The sequence below is a fragment of the Erpetoichthys calabaricus genome, chromosome 8, assembly GCF_900747795.2.
Source record: "Erpetoichthys calabaricus chromosome 8, fErpCal1.3, whole genome shotgun sequence".
NCBI classification, from domain to species: domain Eukaryota; kingdom Metazoa; phylum Chordata; class Cladistia; order Polypteriformes; family Polypteridae; genus Erpetoichthys; species Erpetoichthys calabaricus.
Window position 1 is genome coordinate 68,249,230 of NC_041401.2, and position 22,868 is coordinate 68,272,097.

Sequence of the window (22,868 nt, forward strand, 5' to 3'; positions counted from 1 at the left end):
GCTAGTCTTTTTGGAATCTGGGTTAAAAACCATGACGACTGTCTTGTAATAGCATGACCAGTAAATACCACTTTACTTCAGAGAATGTAGAACTCGAGGAGGTAACGTGCCATACTGCTTTATGCTATTATTGTTTTCGTAGGTAATGACAAATCCATCTGAAACTCAGCTGGGGAGCGGGTCTTTCCACGCTAACATGAAGACAAGAAGCCTCATGCAAAACAGAGTGGCGTGCGTTGCTGGGGGCAACGGTTGCCATGTTGTTGAGCAGAATAGATAATTCCTCTGTTATAACGATTTAATAAGTATGTCAGACGTCACTAGGGCAGAAAGGGAACGCTTCAGTAAGCCTATATACTTCAGTACTTCAAAGCTTTTTTTTTTTTCCTCAAGCAGAACCCTGAAGAAAATGGATTTTCTAAAATATGAAATGCATAGCAACTTCCCTCACGATGGAACAAATGACTAGAAATATGGAAGCAAAGCTTTCAGCATGGGGAAATCATGTGGCAAATGCAGCCACAATTTGATGTTTATTACATCATTTATGAATTATATGTATTTGGAAACCAAAATTACATTTTTGTAAGCTGCCCTTCTGCACTCTTGTTTTACTACTCACCGGACATTCTCACCCCTAATGGACGATGATCTTTAGTAACAAGTACAGTAACATCAAATTAAGCCTCTCACAAAGCTGCCTTCTAGGCCATTGTTACTTAGTGAGTAGAAGTGAGATTTTGGTGCTCCACTTACTTTGAGAGATGGATATGTTGTCAATGTTAAATGTTGGATGATGTAATATATGACTGTTCTGCTTTCATATCTTTTGCATTTATTTTGTAATCTCCATGAGTGAGCCAGACAGTGAAAATCCTAATGTGATGACTCAGATTAGTGTGTTTTGTGAGTCAACACAAACTATAAATACGTTGTCTGCCTTAACATGTATCAATATATAACAATCTCAAATCAGCAACGAATGTTTCTTAAGATTGTACCTTCTGATTTAATTTATTCTCAGAATTATAAGTCAGCAACAAATAGTTTCAGTTCCCTCTGCATTTAAAAATGTTAATGAAACTGCTTATTTCAGTACAAGGCTACAAAATGTAAGCTACCAATACCTAAATACCAACGATCGAGAAGTCACCTCTCTTTCATAGCCATATTCACGTACCATACATAGCCACTCTCTTATTGTGCCAATTTAGAGTCACCAGTCAACTGACGCTGTACATTTTTAGCATGCTGGAGAAATCACAAATAAAAAATACCCACAGATGGTGACTGAGGGGATTCATACATGGGGTGTTGGAGGTGGGAGACATCAGCACTAACCATTACATTAGTTTGCTGCCCTTCTCCTCCATATACAATGTAAAACACAACCTCTTTAAAGTAAATGTTATTAACTAATTACTGAAGTTGTTTTTATTGAGGCAACTCTTTTCACACCCACTTTGCCCACTGGGACAATCAATCATTTTCTAAATAATAAAAAATTGAAAAATAATTATCATTAGAGGTGAGAAAAACGTCCCAACTTTAGATTCAGCAATTGTTACATACAAAGAATTTTCTCTTATCCTCTCTTTATTCTCACTTTCAGATTGACTAATTATACAAAGTGTGGGTGCTAACGCAGAAAATAAGGTAACAAGACACGCTATTCTTAAACCTGCTAAACTTAATTCAGGGTTATGAGGTGGTCTATCCCAAAGGCACTGGGCCCAAAAATGGAACAAACCCTTGACAGGGCACTAGTCTGTCATAGGGACCACTCACGCACCTATCCACATGGGACAAATTTATAATCTCCAATAGCCCTAATATCCAGTTCTTTATAGCTGTGGTGGGAATACCTGAGTATCCAGAAGACAAAACACACAAACAGAAGAACAGAGAGGCAAACAACAACTGGGCACAAGGATCTCAACAAGAATGCTGGATCTGCAAACCATTAGCGGTACTTACTATCCCTCTGTCTCATCCAGATAGTGAATTGACAAAATATTTCAAGCTGTCTGTCATAAAGTGAAAGTAAAACATGACTTTCCAAAATATCAGTTCAAATCCTTACTCTCTTTAGGAAATTGGGAAATATTTCTATGAAAACCTCCAAAAAGACCTGTCTGCACATGAAAACTGTCAAGTTTCTTCTGTTAAGATTCTACATAGAAAAATATTTATTTTCAGTAATATTAAGCATGGCTACCATATCTGAAAATTAGTCTTTGATGTTAATTTCAATACTGTGTCATGGACTGCCAGGGTTATACTGAAACTTTCAATGTGCAAGACAGAACCAAAAGAGCACACCAGTCCATCACAGAGTGCAGTCGCACAATACACCTTCATCTAAAGCCTCCTATTATTCCAAATATGTCCATATTTGGGAAGTGGAAGGAAGTCAGAGACAGCAGAGAAATCCCATGAAGACAAGGAGAGCATGTATAAACGTCAAAAAGACAGTGGCCACATCAGGATTTGAATGTAATTCCTTGGAGCTGTAAGAGTTTTTATTCTGTAGAAAAAGTTATTCACTTTTCTAAAACGGAAGCAAGCTTGTTACTCAAGATTTCAGAAATGAAGACAAGAAGCAAAAAAAATAGACAATCACTTAAACCAGGAAATTATTTTTGGTTTCTACAAAAAATGCTCAAAGACGAAAGATTACGAAACTTCTCCTTTAACTTCACTTTGTAAGCAAAAATACTTGAAGCAACATAATGTTCCTATTAGCTCTTAAAGTCTGCTGCTAATTGGGAATTAGCAGCAAAGTGTGTTGACGTTTATTGAGTCCTCCAAACCATAAATATTTTCTGTAGATCTTTACTTATGTGATAGTTTTGGAATTACCTTTCAGGGGACAAAGTAGTGTAGCCTTTTGGGGTAGCATTATTAGACTGTAAATCACAAAGTTACCATTTCAATGCTCACTACTCTCTTATTGAACACCTCTCAGCAAGTCATGTAACTTGCCAACAACCCCTACTAGCCCTAAAATAGGAACAGAATATCAGAATGCAGGAGAGGCAGGGGCCTTCTATTCATGATTTTGGTGTGAATAAGTATCTCATAGTATTCTTAATTTGTTCAACAATGAGTGTGTTTACACCTGCAGTTCACAATGAAGGAAGTGCTAGTATACAAGAAAAATACTCTTCTTTAATCTAGAAAATGAACTTGCTGACCTTCATGTTGAATTTTAACAATGTCACCGAGCATGAATTTATGAAGGATTTTCATCCTTCAGTGGAATTCTAGGTATCTGTGTTTCTGTAATGGAAAAAGTGTGTTCAGGAAATGGATGAATCAAGTTGACCAACAAAGAGCTACATAAACATTTGCAGTTAGGCAGTAAAGAGACTCTGGTTTGCATCCTGGGTCCTCCCTGTGTGCAGTTTTCATGTTCTCTGTGTGTTTGGGGGGGTGGGGGTTCCTCCCACTATAATAAGACATAGATGTTAGTTGAATTAGCAATGCTAAATTGGCTTTAGTGGTGTTTGGTGTGTGGCTGTGTGTGGCTATGTGTGTGTTCGCCCTGCTTTCCTGCCTTGGGCCCTGTGTTGGCTGGGATAGACTCCAGCAACCTTTGTGACCCTAGTCTGGATTAAGTGGATTGGAAAACTACATATTACAAATTATCATGATAAATATGCAAACATTTATATTTCTTGTTAAGTTTCTGATTTTAGCAAGATTGCAGACTGTAGTATCTGAATAACACACAAATATTACTTTCAAGGGCCACCTAAGAAGAATTGTACTTGTACTGTATCTAACCACTGTTTCATTTTGTGCATAGCAAAAACAGCTATTGAAACTGTTCATCAATTATAGTTACATTATATCTATAGTAAACATTAATCAAATCATATAAAACGATATTGAAAACCTTCCCTGAAATGACAAGAGAGAGCATTTTATTGATAAATAGAATTATTCAGCCATTATTCAGCAAGGCTAATGGTATTGTCCAGGAAAAACAGCCTTATGTTATCAAAGCTGCTCTCATTCTTTCTATATGTGCAACATCTCTAAACAAATAATTCACAGGTTTCTTTTTTTTAGATGGAGAAAGGAAGAAACCTGAAGAGAAACAGTTCACTTTACAGGTATGTAATATTTGGAGCACAATTAAAAAACAGTACATAAACTTCTTCTTCTTCTTTCAGCTGCTCCCATAAGGGGTTGCCACAGCAGATCATCTTCTTCTATATCTTTCTGTCCTCTGCATCTTGTTCTGTTACACCCATCACCTGCATGTCCTCTCTCACCACATCCATAAATCTTTGCTTAGGCCTTGCTCTTTTCCTCTTCCCTGGCAGCTCAATCCTTAGCATCCTTCTCCCAATATACCCAGCATCTCAACTCTGCACTTGTCCAAACCAATGCAATCTCGCCTGTCTGACTTTGTCTCCCAACCGTCCAACTTGAGCTGACCCTCTAATGTACTCATTTCTAATCCTATCCATCCTCGTCACACCCAGTGCAAATCTTAGCATCTTTAACTCTGCTACCTCCAGCTCTGTCTCCTGCTTTCTGGTCAGTGCCACCATCTCCAACCCATATAACATAGCTGGTCTCACTACCATCCTGCAGACCTTCCCTTTCACTCTTGCTGGTACCCGTCTGTCACAAATTACTCCTGACACTCTTCTCCACCCATTCCACACTGCCTGCAGTCTCTTTTTCACCTCTCTTCCACAATCCCCCTTACTCTGTATTGTTGATCCCAAGTATTTAAACTCATCCACCTTCGCCAACTCTACTCTCTGCAACCTCACCATTCCACTGACCTCCCTCTCATTTACACATATGTATTCTGTTTTGTTCCTACTGACCTTCATTCCTCTCCTTTCTAGAGCATATCTCCACCTCTCCAGGGTCTTCTCAACCTGCTCCCTACTATCGCTACAGATCACAATGTCATCAGCAAACATCATAGTCCACGGGGACTCCTGTCTAATCTCGTCTATCAACCTGTCCATCACCATTGCAAATAAGAAAGGGCTTAGAGCCGATCCCTGATGTAATCTTACCTCCAACCTGAATGCATCCATCACTCCTACCGCTGACATCACCACTGTCACACTTCCCTTGTACATATCCTGTACAACTCTTACGTACTTCTCTGCCACTCCCGACTTCCTCATACAATACCACAGCTCCTCTCAAGGCACCCTGTCATATGCTTTCTCCAGGTCTACAAAGACGCAATGCAACTCCTTCTGGCCTTCTCTAAACTTCTCCATCAGCATCCTCAGAGCAAACATTGCATCTGTGGTGCTCTTTCTTGGCATGAAACCATACTGCTGCTTACTAATCATCACTTCACTTCTTAACCTAGCTTCCACTACTCTTTCCCATAACTTCATGCTGTGGCTCATCAAATTTAACTCCCTTATTCTTAAATATCGGCACCAGTACACGTCTTCTCCACTCCTCAGGCATCCTCTCACTTTCCAAGATTCCATTAAACAATCTGCTTAAAAACTCCACTGCCTTCTCTCCTAAACACCTCCATGCTTCCATAGGTATGTCATCTGGACCAAAGGCCTTTCCATTTTTCATCCTCTTCATAGCTGTCCTTACTTCCTCCTTGCTAATCCGTTGCACTTCCTGATTCACTATCTCCACATCATCCAACCTCTTCTCTCTCTTGTTCTACTCATTCATCAGCCTCACCAAGTACTCTTTCCATCTGCTGGGGACAAAAATAGTACATAAACTACAAGATGCAAATCCAACATCTTAAAAGTAGTAGTAGTGATTTGACTACTAATCTGGTGTACTGTTTGTTAAAACTGAGCATCCTGAGGATCTATGCTGTATATTTACACCTTTAAATTACTTTAAATTAGATCTACTTTATATTCACTATGAAATACTTCAGATCTATCAAGAACACAGACTTATTTGTCAGCAGTAGCTACTGTATGTTGAATTGGAGTCTGACATTTTCTTTCTATGGATTTTCTTAGTGGATTTATTCAGTTCAGTACAATTCAATGTATTGCACATACACCTTACAAGACAATGAAAAACATTTGTAGCTAGTCCTACTGGCATATAAATATGAAGTGACAATAAAGTACATAGTAGAAAGACACAGCAGACACACATGACTGAACCGATTTTGATACTAATAAATAAATATGCAATCATTTTGAATTGAAATAAATACATTCATAAATGAATATCAGATTTAAACATACAATGTATATCAGAGACAATGGGTAACAATAATATGATGAAACTGAATTCCTGTGTAAACTGATTTGTAGTGTGAAAGCCTATATAATAGAATCTTGGTCACAGGTCAAGCAGATTATTGTTTGAGGGTTAACAATTTAATAGGCACAGTCACTCGGAGGGTCCGGTGTATAGCATTGAATGCCATGATATTGCTTGCTGGACAGCATGTGGTAAATAGTTTGTTGCTGGGGTGTGTGGTCTGTCACAATTGAAAGGGTTTTTGAGACATCTCTAGCCATAAATGTCATGTTTGGATTGGCGCATAGCTCCAGTGATGAACTGGGACAATTTAATTATTATTAAAAAATTCTGTGACTGGCCACAGTATAGTTGCCACACTTTATGTACCTAGTCAGTATACCAATAGGTGCCAATAAGCATATATGGGTTATTTAATTTATAATATTAAATTGTAAAAGACAATTTCCCCTCGGGGATTCATACAGGGTACCAAATACCAAAAAAAAAAAAAAAGCCTCAGTGCACAGTTATTATTGGAGCTGTGCAAATACCAAATTCTTAATAAGATAACAATATGAGGAAATACAAAAGGCTTTGAATTTTTTAGTCTGAGTAAATAAAAATTCAAAAGGTTACATGATATACATTTTTAAGATTATCAGTGGAATTACCTAGATGGACGCCTGTGGTAATGACAAATGCATTCTTAGATTTTTTCAAAAAAGGAAGAAAGAACTTTTAAGGTAAGATAATTATTTTCACTAATCATAGCATAAGAGAGTGGCAACACATTATGGATAGATAGATAGATAGATAGATAGATAGATAGATAGATAGATAGATAGATAGATAGATAGATAGATAGATAGATAGATAGATAGATAGATAGATAGATAGATAGATAGATAGATAGATAGATAGATAGATAGATAGAAATTTGGTTTTAACAGCACCTCAGAATATATATATATATATATATATATATATATATATATATATATGTGTGTGTGTGTGTGTGTGTGTGTATGTATATATATGGTAGCCTGCTGGGGGCACATCAGCTCCCCAAACCCAACCCAAAATCACATAAGAAGTGCCGCAATGGGCTTTAACATTCCCTGCCTCTTGACAGCCCCCCAGCCTTGACTCTCTAAGAAGACAAGGAAAAACTCCCAAAAAAACCTAGTAGGGAACAAACCTTGGGAAAGGCAGTTCAAAGAGAGACCCCTTTCCAGGTAGGTTGGGAATGCAGTGGGTGTCAAAAGAAGGGGGTCAATACAATACAATACAATACATAGAACAGAAGAAATCCTCAATACAGTATAAAAATAAAAATTTTAGAAGTACAGAGCAGAATTTAACAGTAGATGATATCACATAAGAAGATTTGGATATATTTAGAGTCCTGGAGACCTCATCCATCAAGCTGCCTCCCCCATTTGGCCATTCCATGACTGAAACAGTGCTGGGCCAGCCAATCCGATGAAAGGACCCCTCCTTCCCACGATTCCTGTGATCCTCCATCAGTGATGACTTTACCTTAGGTAGGTAAAGCAACTTGACAGGTGGGCCGTGGCACCAAATGCCACATTTGAGTACCGAGAAGAGAAACAAAATAGGTGAGGGTTAGTATCCAATTATAACTATCATGTTACTTATGTTTTAGTGCTAATGACTAACAACAGAGATGCAGTCTACAAAGTTAATCAGCAGCTCTAGTCAGGATATGCTAAACTGAAGTAGTGAGTCTTCAGCTGGGATTTAAAAGCTGAGACCGAAGGGGCATCTCTTATAGTAGCAGGCAGACCATTCCACAGTTTAGGGGCCCTGTAACTAAAAGCTCGACCTCCCATTGTTATTTTATTAATCCTTGGAATCATAAGCAGACCGGCATCTTGAGATCTTAATGTGCGCTCTGGTTTGTAAGTCATGATAAGTTCTGACAAGTAAGCTGGACCTTGACCATTTAATGCTTTATATGTTAAAGGAGGATTTTGAAATCTGCCCTAAACTTAACCGGGAGCCAGTGTAAGGATTTAAGAACTGGAGTTATATGTTCGTATTTTCTTGTTCTTGTAATAATTCTTGCAGCCCCATTTTGGATTAACTGGAGGCTGTATAGAGAACAGTTTGAACATCCAGTGAACATCGCATTGCAGTAGTCAATCCTACTAGAGATAAATGCATGAATTATTTTCTCAGAATCCAATTTATTTAGAAAGTGCCTTAATTTCCTAACATTTTTAAGATGGAATAGACACTAGTAACACTACCAAAGCACAGCAAATAAGTGTAAGTATACAACACTTTTCTTTTCTTTCTCTCCCTGTCTCTCCTTCCACCTTCAGTCCTCCTCCAGCAAGCTTTGTCTCCTTCCTCCTAGCCAGAGCACTTCCAGTGTCCAGTGACACGTAGGATTGGTCCAGAAGCACTTCCAGGTAAGGTAGAAGCCCGATGATGAAGAGATCAGGAGTCCCTGCAGCACCTCTTAAACGGCACCCCGGAACCCAACAGGGCTGAGCCACCAAATTCCTATTCCCAGCATGCCCTGTGGGACTCTGTGGTGCGTAGCAAACCAGGGGGGCTGCCACATAGTGATCCAGGGAAGATAATGCCCTGAGCACAATCTTGTCTTTCCCCCATTCATTCCACTTTGGAGGTCTCCTGGCTGGGCAAGGCTGCCGGCCATCCACAAATATATATATCTCTTATATATATTTCTCTTCTGGTTCGTCCTGCTTCCACTTCAAAATCGGTCCACACGCAGCCGACACGGCATTTCTGGATTCCTACTCGTCCTCTTCCAAACCCTTCCCCACACTGCCTGTGGCTCTTCTTCAAAACCGGACCCGCCCACATGCAGTCGACACGGCATTTCTCGATTCCTATTCGTCCTCTTCCAAACCCTTCCCCATGCTGCCTGTGGCTCCTGTGTCTTTACAACAGCTTCTTACACAGCAAACATCAGAAGCTAAAAATTATCCTGAACACATTCGAGAATACAACTCATCTCTAGCGTTTGCTTCCATGGGTGCACAAATAACTCAGCCTCCTGGCCATGGACCATACTGTTTTAAAATACACGGGCAAATTTATCACCAAATCTTTCCACTATATGATAACACTTCTACCGCTCCAGGATATGGACAGTTGTATGTTTTTGACACAGTGCAATCTACTGAAGTACGCTTACAAAATAAAACAAACTCTGCATGCAGCGAAAATTTACTTCTCCATGCTCAGAACCATCAACCCCTTCACTAAATCATACAAACACATGCATGAAACCGCTCAGTCCAATCCAACAGCATCTGTACAAATGGTTTTCAAGGAAAACCCTAGGCAGGATTTTCGACGATACAATGCCCCAACATGTCACACCGATGTTTGCAGCGATTTTCATCGGAGAAGATGGCAAACCGCCTGCCGAAAGGGACATTTGCATTTATCCCTTAGGCAATCCCTGTAAACAGATTTCCACGCTCAATATGAATTGCGATCCTGTGGTTTACCCACTTTTATTTCCCTTACGGAGACATTGGCTGGCACAAAGACTTACAACATGTTCTCGATAAAGAACCGTTCAAGCGAATAAGGCTTACTCAATGCCAATTTTACGTGTACAGATTAGCAATAAGGAATACATTTAGTATTTTGCACTCCAGCGGCAAACTATTCCAACACTACATTGTAGATGCGTATGTTAAAACAGAGGGCGTGCATCTCAACTATCTCAGATTACATCAACAAGATCTGTGCGTGGAATAATACAAAGGACTATCAGACACACTGCAAGCAAACGCTGAAAATAACAACGTACGTGTAGGCAAAATGATCACATTACCATCCACATTTCCTGGAAGTCCAAGATACATGCAACAAAACTATCAGGATGCCATGGCCATAGTACGTAAATTCGGAAAGCCTGATTTATTTATTACTTTCACATGTAATCCTGCTTGGCCGGAAATTCTACATGCACTGTCCGATACCCAAAGACCAGAGCACAGACCTGATACCAGTCTTCAGCCACGGTCAGTTGTACGTGGCTTTTTCTAGGGTTAGTAGATCTTTCAACTCATTATCTGTCTTCTCCACCAAAACACTTATGCACAACTGCGCCTTTCAAGAAGTATTTCTTGAGGGGACTGGGCGGTCTCGAGGCCTGGAACCCCTGCAGATTTTATTTTTTTCTCCAGCCGTCTGGAGTTTTTTTTTTGTTTTTTCTGTCCACCCTGGCCTTCGGACCTTACTCTTTTTTTTTTATGTTAACTAATATTGTCTTATTTTAATTTCTTATGTTGTTACATATATATTTTTTTTATTTACTGTTCTTCATTATGTAAAGCACTTTGAGCTACTTTTTTGTATGAAAATGTGCTATACAAATAAATGTTATTATTATTATTATTTATTTCTTCTTGATTTCTGAATTTCTTTCTCACCGTTTTCCGTTCCTATTCTTACACCGCCGTATGCTACAGTGGGCGTTGGCTAGTATATATATATATAATATACATATACATATGCATATACTAGCCACAGCACCTGTCAAAGACAAGTACTAGAATATTTAAAATATATTTGCTATCTCTTGCCATACACATACCTTCAGTGCCTTTTCTCTGTATTTGCATGTGTAAATGTCTCTTCACCAGCACTCCCTCCCTCCTTGCTTCTCAGACTCTGTTATTATTTTTGAAACCTTTTTCTTGCCTACTCTTCGGTTTTATTCATTCCATCTTTGAAGGCGCCTCATGCCTCATACGCCTTTACTTCTCCTCATGCATCTCACATTTGACGTCCTCTTTTGTTGCATCGCCATGCCAAACTGACCAATCAAATTGCTCAGAGGGACTGGACACATAGACCTTAGTGTTTAATTATATAGTAGATATATGACTTGACAGTTACAGTTGCAGTAAGGCATTGTAAAGGTGTATTGCCGTTGATATACAGGAGCCTCAGTAGTGTTTCTTGACACAAGGCTTCATTATCTTTAACCTCTCAATTCTAGTGAGTCAGAGAGAGGATATTCAGCATAATGGCACTCTTTTTTTTTTCATGATCTCCCTCTCTACTACCTTCAGTGGCTCAAGAGAGCATCCCAGAATTGTCTGCACATGTAAGTAAAAATTTAAGTGATAATGATGACCATATAAACTTATAAACCCTATAAACTACCATCTGCTTTCAGAATGAAGAATTATCCATATATCCTTCATTTATATTTTTTCTGTTTTCCCTATGTTTATTGTATTTCAAGAGTCTTCTAAAATGTTAGTCATTTTTTACTTTTCTTAATAATAATTCCCTTATTACACAGAGCATAATGACGTATGACACATTCAGCTGGTACACCAAAATGATGGAATCTTCCATTCCTGTTTCCTGCAGTCCTTTATTTAGAGGGCTATGTCCTAACGTGCCCTTTAATACTTATGCCTTCATTTGGTTTGTCACAATATACTTAATGACCAACAATCCATCCATCCATCCATTTTCCAACCCGCTGAATCCGAACACAGGGTCACGGGGATCTGCTGGAGCCAATCCCAGCCAACACAGGGCTCAAGGCAGGAACCAATCCTGGGCAGGACACACGCACACCCACACACACTAGGGCCAATTTAGAATCATGACCAACAATCACACATAAATATTATAACTTATGAGCATAACTGTCACAATTTAACTGCAATCATACAATTTCTTGGACTAGTATTTTAAGAAAGTCAAAATGTGTCCTCTTGGAATGTGTGTATTATCCACCCATTCATTCATTCTCTTCAGGGTCACAGCAAGCTGGAGCTTAAACCAGCAAGCATCGAGCACAAGGCTGGAAACAAATGAGTCTCCTTTATTCCAGCTTGCCATACCTCCTAAACTCAACAAATCTGCTTGCCCAAACACCTCTCCTTCTGCTGCTATCTTTTTCTAAATAAGATGTTTGTGTGAACAGTGCTCCCCTCTAAATTAAAAGTAAATGGGTCACAATAAAGGTGTTGAAATACAACACTGTTTAGATTCACAGTATCCTAAGTTCTTTTTGCTTCTGTTTCATTTCTCAAAACAACCCAAGATCTACCGGACCATCCAGTGTAGAAAAATAATGCACTCTAGTCTATAGCTCAACTTGGAATGGCTCAGGGTCTCATTGTTTTAATAATCAAATAACAGCGGTTCATAATATGTGCTATTGGATATTCCAATACCCTCTTATGTCAGTCTTATTTAGTGTCAACCTGAGCCACTCTAACTGAAGATTTTTTGTATAATGCGGTATATTGTTCACTGAAGAATGGCACAAAAAGAACAAGGACGCATTTTGTGCTTAAAAGCGTAGATGACACAGACAGTAATGATAAGTCCAATATATTTGTTAATGGTATTACTTTGACAACATTTAAACAGCATGTTAGTTCGGTTATATATAAAAACACGAGCCCAATAAAAGGCTTGTTGTGACTGCTAAGATTTCGCGCTACCTAATGGGCAGATTAATGAGCAGTCCACTTCAGATGATAAACAGTGGGCGACGAATTGCTTTCATGAACCCGTTGTGTAGTCTTTTGTCGCAGCACGGAGCACTAACGAGGCACCACGCTTTCTGGTATCCCAGGGGTAATCATCAACAAGAATCGAGCGCCCTCCCGTTTCGTGCTCTTGACAGCCTGACTTCTCCCCTGTGCTTGTGTGTGTGCGTCGCACAAGTTTTTTTTTTTTGTTACTACGGAACCGTTGCTATAGTGTCAAGCAGGCGTAAAAAGGATGGGAGGGAGGCGGGGCGGGGAATGACAAGTGAGTGTGTGTGAGAGAGAGAGAGTGAGAGAGAAGGGAACTCTGGATTGCTGGTTACCCGGATGAACCCTGGCCGCCATCTTTAGTCCAGTACTGCCGGCTGTGAGTTGGGACGCGGCTCGAGATTGTGCCGCGAGAGAGAGCGAGCGAGCAAAAAAAAAGAGAGAGAGAGAGCGCGCGCGTGTGCGAGTGAGTGAGCGAGCGCGAGACTCACCCTCAACCTCAACCGATCCGCTTCTATCCGCCCGCAGAACACCGCCAGCCCGCGTCAGAGCACCATGGAAGAGCGAGAGGACCTCGTCTATCAGGCCAAGCTCGCCGAGCAGGCTGAAAGATATGACGGTAAGACTTCCATTGGCGTCTTTGTTTTTTAATATTATGTTATATTTTAAATGTATTGATCACTTGTTTGTGTTGAAAGCAAGGCAGAAGGGGGGGGGGGGGTGGGGGGTCGCAGGACCACAATGGGGGGGAAGAAGGTTGAAGATGGAGTCATTGAGGGAGGAAGGGAGGGAAAGGAGATTGGGGAGACAAAATGGCGGGCGGGAGAAAATCGTTTTCCTAAGGCGATAAGGATATGGATTGCAGTACAGGTTTTAATATGAGACTACGTTTTAATGTGACGAGAGGCCACTAAGAATGTTCTCGTCTGTCTCTCATTTTGAAGCACCCGGTCTCTGTGTTCATAAAATAGTGCTCAATAGAGGAGGGGCTGCGCTCTTGTGGTCACAAATGGGAGTTATGAGGGAAACGCTGGGGAAAGGGGGATGACAAGTAACCATGGAATGGTTTTCATTACTTGATCGGTGAAGAAAAGTGGTAGTTTAAGGAGCGGCGGAGTCTTTACCTTTTCAGTAAATGAACCGCTTGGGTAGGGTATGATAGGGAGGGGAGGGGGTGGATTGTGGGAGGAAGACAGACGTTTTGTTCCTAATGGCGTAGGAAAAAGCGTGCCGCTGCGGCTGGGATTACCGCGCACACACGCCCGATAGAAAATTGCACACAAAGAGGTGCCGGACAGTGCAGACGGAAAATCACATTGGTTGCACTTTTTAGTTGTGCACATCTTCTTTGCCGCCACCATACAGTCAGTGTCTCCCGAGATTTTAAAACGTGAATATGGCTGCATTTTTTTAAGACTGCCACACTTGGGGGTGGTTCAAAATGGCGACTACGTGCAATGTGTCGAATGGACTTCACTTTCATTCGCACAAGAGCGGCTTGAACCATTCAGTTGCCGTGTTCCATTTGTCTTTGTGATGTTAGCTTACAGCCTGTAGTTATTCTGGAGTGGGCGAGATATGCTTGTTTTAACAATCTACGTCTGTCGGGTTATCCTTTCAAGAAAATCGGTTTTATAGTCTACTCAGTAATACTGCACAAGGTTGAGTTTATTTAACATTTAGGCGATTTGATTTCTCCGTCGAGGAGTTGACGAATCAAAATGAATACTAGAAATAGTATTAAAAAATGCGTCTCAAGTTGTCTTCATCCATTGTGGGTGTGGTGGCACTTGAAAATGGCAATGGATTTCAACGTGATTTGTAGCGTTAACCTGGCTCGAGTATTACGCGGGTGAGGTAAGATGTGGGCCTTTTGAAACATACATAAAAACTGATTTCAGAGTAGTGCATTTGCCAGATTCTATCGTAAAGGGACACGATGCTGAATTATAAATATGGCGATGCTAATGTCTATACAAATTCTGAGCCCCAAAACCCTAAAAAGGTACACAACTGTAACTGGAAATCTGCTGTCTGAAAACCGAATAAACGAATTTTCGTCAAAATGACTGTTGCTAGAGGGGAGGGATCAGAATGTGTCTAAACTATTTCCTGGTGTAATTCCTACACTTTCCCATCGGTAGTAGTCGCCAACATTTTCGTTCTGTCAGCATTCAGTTGCACGTTTCAAAGCGAATGTTATACTGTCGTCTTGACTCATTGTACCTTTGAGAGAATTCTGTGCCATTCCTGATTCCTCTTATTGCAGGCACGAAAGGATTATTTACGTATTGCGTTCTCCAGTTTTTTAATCAGCAAAGCGAACCTATTGAATTCCTGAGACATTTTTGTGATTACGATGTTTTATTTTGCATGGGCTATTTTCAAATTCATATTCATTCGGGTATATTCCAAAGGTTTATGTTTGCGTTTTGATTGCCGGCACTATTGTCCTGTATTCTGTTAGGAGTGACAGCATGTACCTGTTGAAGCTCAACGATTGACTGGTGCTCCTGACTGGATCGGTTCTGCTCTTGCCTGATTCCGACTTCATTTGACCTTGGCGTTGGCATAAACCGATTCAGGAATACGAGTTTGGCACCTTAATGGTCATTAACCGCGTCAATTTTCCTGTCAGTTTCGTGCAGCATTTACAGAGACCTCCGTAGTTGTTTTGTGTACTGTCTTGAAACCGTGTACAATATATATGTAAAGTTGGTGCTGGTTGTGAGAGGTAAGATGCCTCTAAGTAACTGAAACGCCTTTTTTTCTTTTTTCGATAGAATGATGTCAATCTTCACAACTCGCCACATTGTGCATTTCTGTCTTTAATGAGATGTCGCGTCATTTTCTAACCCGTTTAATCCGGACCAGGGCCGCTGTGCTTTCATCTTATTAATGATCGAGTACCCTATAATTTATTATACAGTATCAAAACTTGTGGTCCAGATGGAGATGTATATTTTTTGTCATTGCCAACCTGTACAAAGGCATTTTATTCTTGGCTCTTTCCTTGTATTGCCACTTGAAATTAGATTGCCCACATTTTTTGCCAAACTTGACAGGTTTGGTGTTAGACATTTACTGAACCAGCTGGCCTGGCATTGCTGGAACATGTCCATTGAACTACAAGGTGGGACCCTTTTATGTCTGTAGTATCATATGAGTAGCTTTTTGTGCTGTAGGAAGTGGTCTTGTCAACCGAAGGCAGTGATGATCCTTAAGTATTAATTTTTTTTTTGTTGGTGTGTGACAGATCTTTCTTTACTCTGAATGACAGTTTTGTCTTTCTGGCAATACACTTGGCAATAATTAGTTGTTTGGAAGTTCATTAAGTGTTTTATCAATGAAAGCCTGTATGTGGTGGTGTCCTTGATAGCTGGAGTTAGAGTAGTTGCGGAATTTGTCACATAGCATTTAATTTTGTTTTATATATGCATGTGCACATATTTTTCTGCTTTCTACTTTTTTTCCCTCTGACCATGATTCAGTACAGTCTCATTTAGTTCTTGTGTGTGGATTTTTCAAAAAATGCTTCCTTGTAGGCAGTGTCTGCTATGAGTCATCAAGCAGCTGTGAGGTAGGAAAAACACATTGCACCCAGAATACATAAAACTTTCTATGTTCATTTGCCGACTTGGGTTTAGACTTGCAGTGTGTGCTGGCTGCTGTGTGTTAAGATATTTAAACCTTGTGATATGTTTTTAAAAACTAGTATTTTATTATTTTATCATCTGGTAAATATGCTGTGCCAAAGGCTACTCTTGACAAACTGAGACCCCTTCAGAACTTCATTCCAAAGTTTGGTTTGAAAAATTAAATTTGTTCAAATTGAGTTTTATTTTTAATTGGTGAAGAAACTAAAAAAAAATCATGGGATCAGATACTGAAACCCATTTACATTTATCAAGTTTTTTCCTGTTAGATGGTGTATCAGCCACTTGAAATTATACCTTAATTGTACCATTACAGTTTTGTTTAATGATGCATCTATTTGTTTTTAACTTACAACTTTATGTACTTCGTCACAGAATAACCAGTTAATCTAACATGTATTCACTGTGCTCTATTATCTTCTTCTATCTGATTGACTGACAGTTGCAGTTTGTTTCCAGAAATGCTTGGAAGGAACATGATTCATGCCCAGTTGAGCATTATGCCGAATGGTGTATGTGTTCCTTTGTATAGAAGCGTTTTGAATTTAGTCATCAAAAAATGAACATTATCTGTCTCTTCCCTGTGTAAGCATATTGTTGTGTCTGTACATTCAAGCACTGAGCTTGAATTGCTGATGGAAGGTTTGTTACTGCAGACATCTGTAGTAAGGATGAACTTTGCACTAGATTTTGTAGATAGTGTGACAATGGCGTGGGCACTGGATTTAAACCATCAGGTTGCAATTTCAATCCCCACCTTGAACTTACTGAATGACGGAACCAGTCACTTAAGCAACCTGAAACATGACTGTGGAGGTGCTTTTGTTTTAAAGGTGGACATTATCTTATAGTTTAGTTTACAGAGAACTATAGTCAGTTGCCCCGGCACATCATAAAATACGATTGATATATTCAGTAAATGTGGAAAAGAGGAGAAACGAATAGTTTGCAGGCCAATATATTTTGTGGAGAGTTTGTACCCCTTTGCGATGCAGCAACTGATAACTCTCAGACTAATTAGAATCTATATTACATTGACAGCACACAGTTGGGTCTTTTTTTTTTTTTTTTTTGATTCTACATTATCCTGGAATATTTTTTGGTAATGTAAATATGGATGATATTGGCTGTGAACAAGTACATAATGCAGAGAAATACAGGGTAACCAATCCTAGTCAATGTCAGAACTAGTTACTCATTATTGGTCCTGGTAGATCAGTGCTTGCATTTTTTCCTTCCAGCCAATTCTTTTTCTTTTGATTGAAAGTTTAAATGAGCTATAAAGTCATTTTCATAGGTTTCTGTTGTTAATGTGCAAAAATTAGGACAACTAATTAAGTGGCTTATATAAAACTGTGTTGAAAAATTACACTGAGCTCTCTGCATATGTGAAAGTGTGCATTGCCCAATATATTTAAAACAAATGCTGTATTAACCACTCTAAACTTGCTCTTTAAACTGACATTTTTAAGTCTTTAAAAACAAAAAAGAAATCTTGTATATACCCGATTCAGTGTGGCTAGTGAGTCTTTATAAATTAAAGCTTTTTTTCTCTTAACAACAAAGAGAAACGTGTTTGTGGGTGTTGGGAGCATTACTATTGGCACTAATTGGCATTGTGCACAACACCCAATGTTTTATAAGCAAAGTTAGAAGTGAAATCTAAGTCAATTGTGCTTTTAAACTTGCTGTCAAATGGGTGTGTTTAAAATAGGCCTGGGAAAGTTAACGCAATAATTTTTTGCGATTGCGGCCTGTTTAACGTGTTGAAAATATTGTCGCATCCCAGGCCGGCAATGAGTGCTTTGGTCAGGGTGATGATTTCATGTAAATATTGTATTTTTTTTATTGTATTTTTTTGTAAAACAAAGTGTAGTGTGTACCTATATAATTGCATACACGTCCATTACTGTATTTATATACTACCTTTTATGTCATTTAAAGGTTTAACATTTCGTATAGGCAGTTCATAACAATACACCATATGTCAAAATATAACACTGGTGTTCATTTTCTTGATTTATACATGTTGATATAGGTGCAGGAGAGTGGTAAGAAAGGGGGTGGTGGGGAGGGGGAGTTTATGGCAGAAAAGTTGTGAAGGTAAATTGCTTCTCTTTTTCCCCCGTTTCATGTTTCTGTAAGAGGGAATCAATGTCCTACTCACATCGTTGCAAAATAATTTATCTTTGTTTGGCACTGAAATCAAAATAAGTATCCAGTACGTCTGTTTTTAACTTGCCGATCTGCCAGGTAGCTTACAGTGCCGACTGCCATAATATAATGACAAACTTCTCCGAAATAGAAGTGTAATGATCATCCTTATCCATTATTTTGATTTGTAGTATCTTTACTAATTTATGCAAACAATGCAACATAACCATCCAAGTAATGAACAGTGTCAGTTTTTGAGAGAGAGTGCAGCTACCGAGATTTTTCTAGCACGGCAGGAGCACAGGTGTATTTAGAGCAGTGTTTTCCAACCTTTTTTCAGTGGTGGCACACTTTTTGTAACCCAAAAAATCCCAAGGCACACCACGATTCTACCATCCAAAAAAAAAAAAAATCTTAGATGTGCTAAACTGTCCGACGGGACGGGACAGGGGGAGGCAAAAAAGCATCTCGGAGATTGCAGTTGGCATACATAGCACTTAGTAAGCACTATGGATGCATTCCCCAGCTGCTTTTTACTTTTGCCTGCTCACAGAGGTGGTTGTCTCTCTGCCTCACCCCACTGACCCAGGGTCGGAGGCAACTTGTATGGCCACTGTCCCTTGGCACAGTGTGAGTCAATGGAGCACATGCACCCAAGACAGATGGACCCCCGACACATCTCCTAGCTGCTAAAAGTGCTCTCTAAGTGCTGTGTCTGCAAAATGGCGATGCCGGAGCTGCTTTTAATGTTGGCTTCTCCAGGTAGTCCCCCTCCCCAAATTGGACAGGTCTCTACCATCTGAGCAACATGTGTCTCTCAGGTCTGGACCCAGGGGGCACAGCACTGTAATTTCCACAGCGTACTGGTTGAAAATCAACGACTTGGTAATTATACTCTACACAAAATGAACAATTGAGGATAGTATTTGCGGAGGTTTAACACAAATTTTAAATGTATGCTTATTTAAGAGATGTGTATTCTTTCAATTAATGCAGTCTTTAGCAGTGCATTCAAAGTCAACAGTGGTCTGGATAATTTTTTTTTACTTTCTCGTATAAGAAGTACAGGGAAAGTATTGTAAACGTCCATAGATTCAATGTCAAAATTTGGATGAATCTCAATGTTTTAGACCTCCCAGAGTCCAAAAATACTATTTTTGGAATTAGGTCCATGTGTGTGTAAACACGATAACTTGAGTCTGCTTTCACTTAGGCCAATCAAATTTTGCATACAAGTATTATGTACAAAACATAGATCAACTTGTTGGGGTATTTCCGTTAATCTGGAATTGGTACTTTACCTTTTATTAATGCAGCTGCTGTGTCTGATTTATTCAACTTTTGTAATGTTCAATATATTAATTTAATTTGATTTGTTGATGGTTCTTTAATGTACATAATTTAAATATATAATCATTGTCTTGCTGTTTAGTCCTCAAATATCCATCCCCATATCTGAGTATACGAGAAAGTCTAGGGGAGACCACTCCCAATTTTTAACTTTGACATGTCTGTGTGTCTCATACTATGTCAGTTTAATAATTAATGCATTGGTCTCCTTTTCTTATTAGATTCTTTCAATTTGGCTTTTAGGAACAAATTCAGATTGTACTTTCTCAAATAACCTTTTTTTTTTTTTTTTGGTAGAAATTCAGGTTTAAGGCTATTTAAGTTTAAACTGATATCTTTTTAATTGTGTTGATTCTACATTAATTGTGATTGAGTGTATTTAGTTCATGATTTATGCATTCATTTTACAATTACATGTTTTATTAGATGTGATTAATTATATACATTTATGCGATGATTAATTTCTTTTTTTTTTTTTTTTTTAAATCGATTCGTAGCCCTAGTTTAAAATAATGTGATGAGGGACAGAATGTTCGATTTAATGGACATGAGTGGTCAGCAGCTAACCATGAGAATTAGGGATTCTCTGATCAGGTTTTTTAATGGAAGATACCAGTCACCAGTGTTATGTTACTGGATCGGCTGATTCCATTTTTTTTCTCTACCTTATCTGTTTCAAAAACTTTGAATAATGAAAGAAGTTCCTGTATGACCTGACGTGGTGAAGCCTTATGTTCTATATTAGTGTTATTTTGGTATTTTTACAATTAAACTATAGACCACATGTATTACCTGGATTTTTAAAAAAAAATTATTAACAAAATAAAATGTCACTCTGCATTTGTCCAACATGAGTAACCGCTCTGAGTGAGTAACCGCTCTGAGGTGTGGCAAAGTGCCCTGCAGCGAGCTCATTATCATTTCAGGGCAATTTCTCATTTTGTCCGTATTCTTGGCAAACTTCAGAACTCTGTGAAAATCGGTCCCTTTTACATGTGCATTTCTTGGGGCTTTAATTTTTTTTTTACTGGCGAGTTCAGCAAAGCAGGGTACCCTAGGTAAATGGAGATCAATTATTTGTAGATATGATTTACTTCATTGTTAAATTAATGCAGTCAATACCTGTTTGTTTCCGTAAAACAAGTTCACTATTAAAATGTAATTACATAAATTTATTTTATATGGGCAGCATTCTGTTTTTTTAAACAATTAGAATGTTTATATGCACTTCAATAACCTGATTATTTACAGAAACCCGATTTCTGAAATGACATGTAAACGTTTATTCCAGTTAGAGAAATTGGGTTGTCTTCCCAGAAACCTGGTTAACAGAGGTAGATTTGTCCCTGAATAATCCAGTCGCATTATTTCTTCTGACTAAAATCTGTCTCAGTATTTCATAAGAAATTGCTAAGTTTATGTTGAACTAAGCATACATTGCTAATCTCAGCAACATAAAATTTTGAGAGCAATAGGGTAACATGTTAAGTAATGTACATTATGTAGTCTGATTTTTTTTTTTTTTAAGTTACATAATTCAGTTCTTATTGAAGTAAGAATACCAGTGTTATTCCAGCAGCACCGGGTGCAAGGTGAAAAACACACATTCCGGGTCCTTTGCAGGGTTCAATCGCACAGCCAAGTGGGAAAGTGTTTGTTGTATGTTTTCCAGTAACAAACCTATAAATCAATTTGACTAAACATATTTATAAATTAAAAGAAAGTGATTACAGGTGTAATGCTTTTTTTTTTTATGCAGTTTGACATTGAAGTACTCGAAGATAACTTACATAAGTAAATGTGGATTATTAAGAAAGAAGGCTTCTGCCTTAACCATGTTATTCACTTCAACCCAAATATGTAAACACAATGATTCTTTGGCTTTGCCTAGAAATGTTTAATTGAACTTTAAATCAGTATTATATATTTGTCTTTCTTTTTTAATTGTGTGCTGTGGCCTCAACTGAGTGGAAGTGAAGTTTTTTTTTGTATAGGAGTGGTGGCTGAAAGTCATGTAAATGCTTTAAAATCAAAAGGACATCAACTTTAAAAGATTACCCTTATTTGAAATTGTACTGTATATTAGTAATTGAGCAGAACCTTGTTGACAAATTTGATAACATAATCGATAACGTAAAATATCCATTTTAGTAGTTTATCACGGAATGAAATTAATCATGTCAGCGTATCTGTAGAAATGGTATGATGTCATTAAATAAGCTCTGACCCAAATTACTAGGAGATTTTCAGCACATTGTTCAGTCCATGCCTCCAAGAATTTGAGTGTTCTGAGGCAATGAGTGCCTAAATTTCCTACTTGCCAGTGGAAGTTACCCTAAAGTAGCTGGTTATTAAAGTAATTAAATTTATTTTAATGCATTTTTTTTTTTTTTTTTTTTTTTTTTTTTTTAAGGATTATCTGATAAACTGCATTTACTATAATTTTCAATTTGTCATGTTAAAATTCTGCTGAAGAGCTCATTAGAAAATTCATATAAAAATAAATAGCACAGAAATAAGAACCTAATTACCCTGTATATGTATTGCCTTTAAATGAAAGGGCATTCAATTGTCAAATGAGTGGTACGGCAACTTACTTTATAGGAAAACCTATTGGGAGAAAGTATGGATAAATACTGTATTTAGTTAGGACCCCATGAATTTCGTGAGAGCAATAATGACATCTTGACATAGAACTGACTTCATATATAAACAAGTACTGAATTTGTAGTCCTGAGTATAGGTTCTTTTTGTGAATGCTGTTCTAAAAATACATCCATTGTGTTTTAATGTCTGTGTGTGTATACAGTATGCATAACCACTTGTGGTGCATCCAGCCCTCATAGGTTAAAAAAATAGTAATAATAATTTGCGTATAAGCTGATTGGATGAGACTGGGGATTGTGGACCAATGTTTAATCATGTTGCATAGCTTTATACAGTAATCCCTTCTTGATCG

At 38.5% G+C, this 22,868-nt stretch overlaps 1 protein-coding gene across 1 annotated transcript in view; it reads left to right on the top strand.

Moving 5' to 3' along the window:
• Positions 1–13,070: 13,070 nt before the first annotated feature.
• ywhae1 (tyrosine 3-monooxygenase/tryptophan 5-monooxygenase activation protein, epsilon polypeptide 1) overlaps positions 13,071–22,868 on the top strand; it is a 67,523-nt gene continuing 57,725 nt past the window's right edge. Inside the window, 1 exon segment of the mRNA XM_028806705.2 lies at positions 13,071–13,368. Within this exon segment, the coding sequence (XP_028662538.1) occupies positions 13,305–13,368 (64 nt within the window). The 5' untranslated portion in view covers positions 13,071–13,304.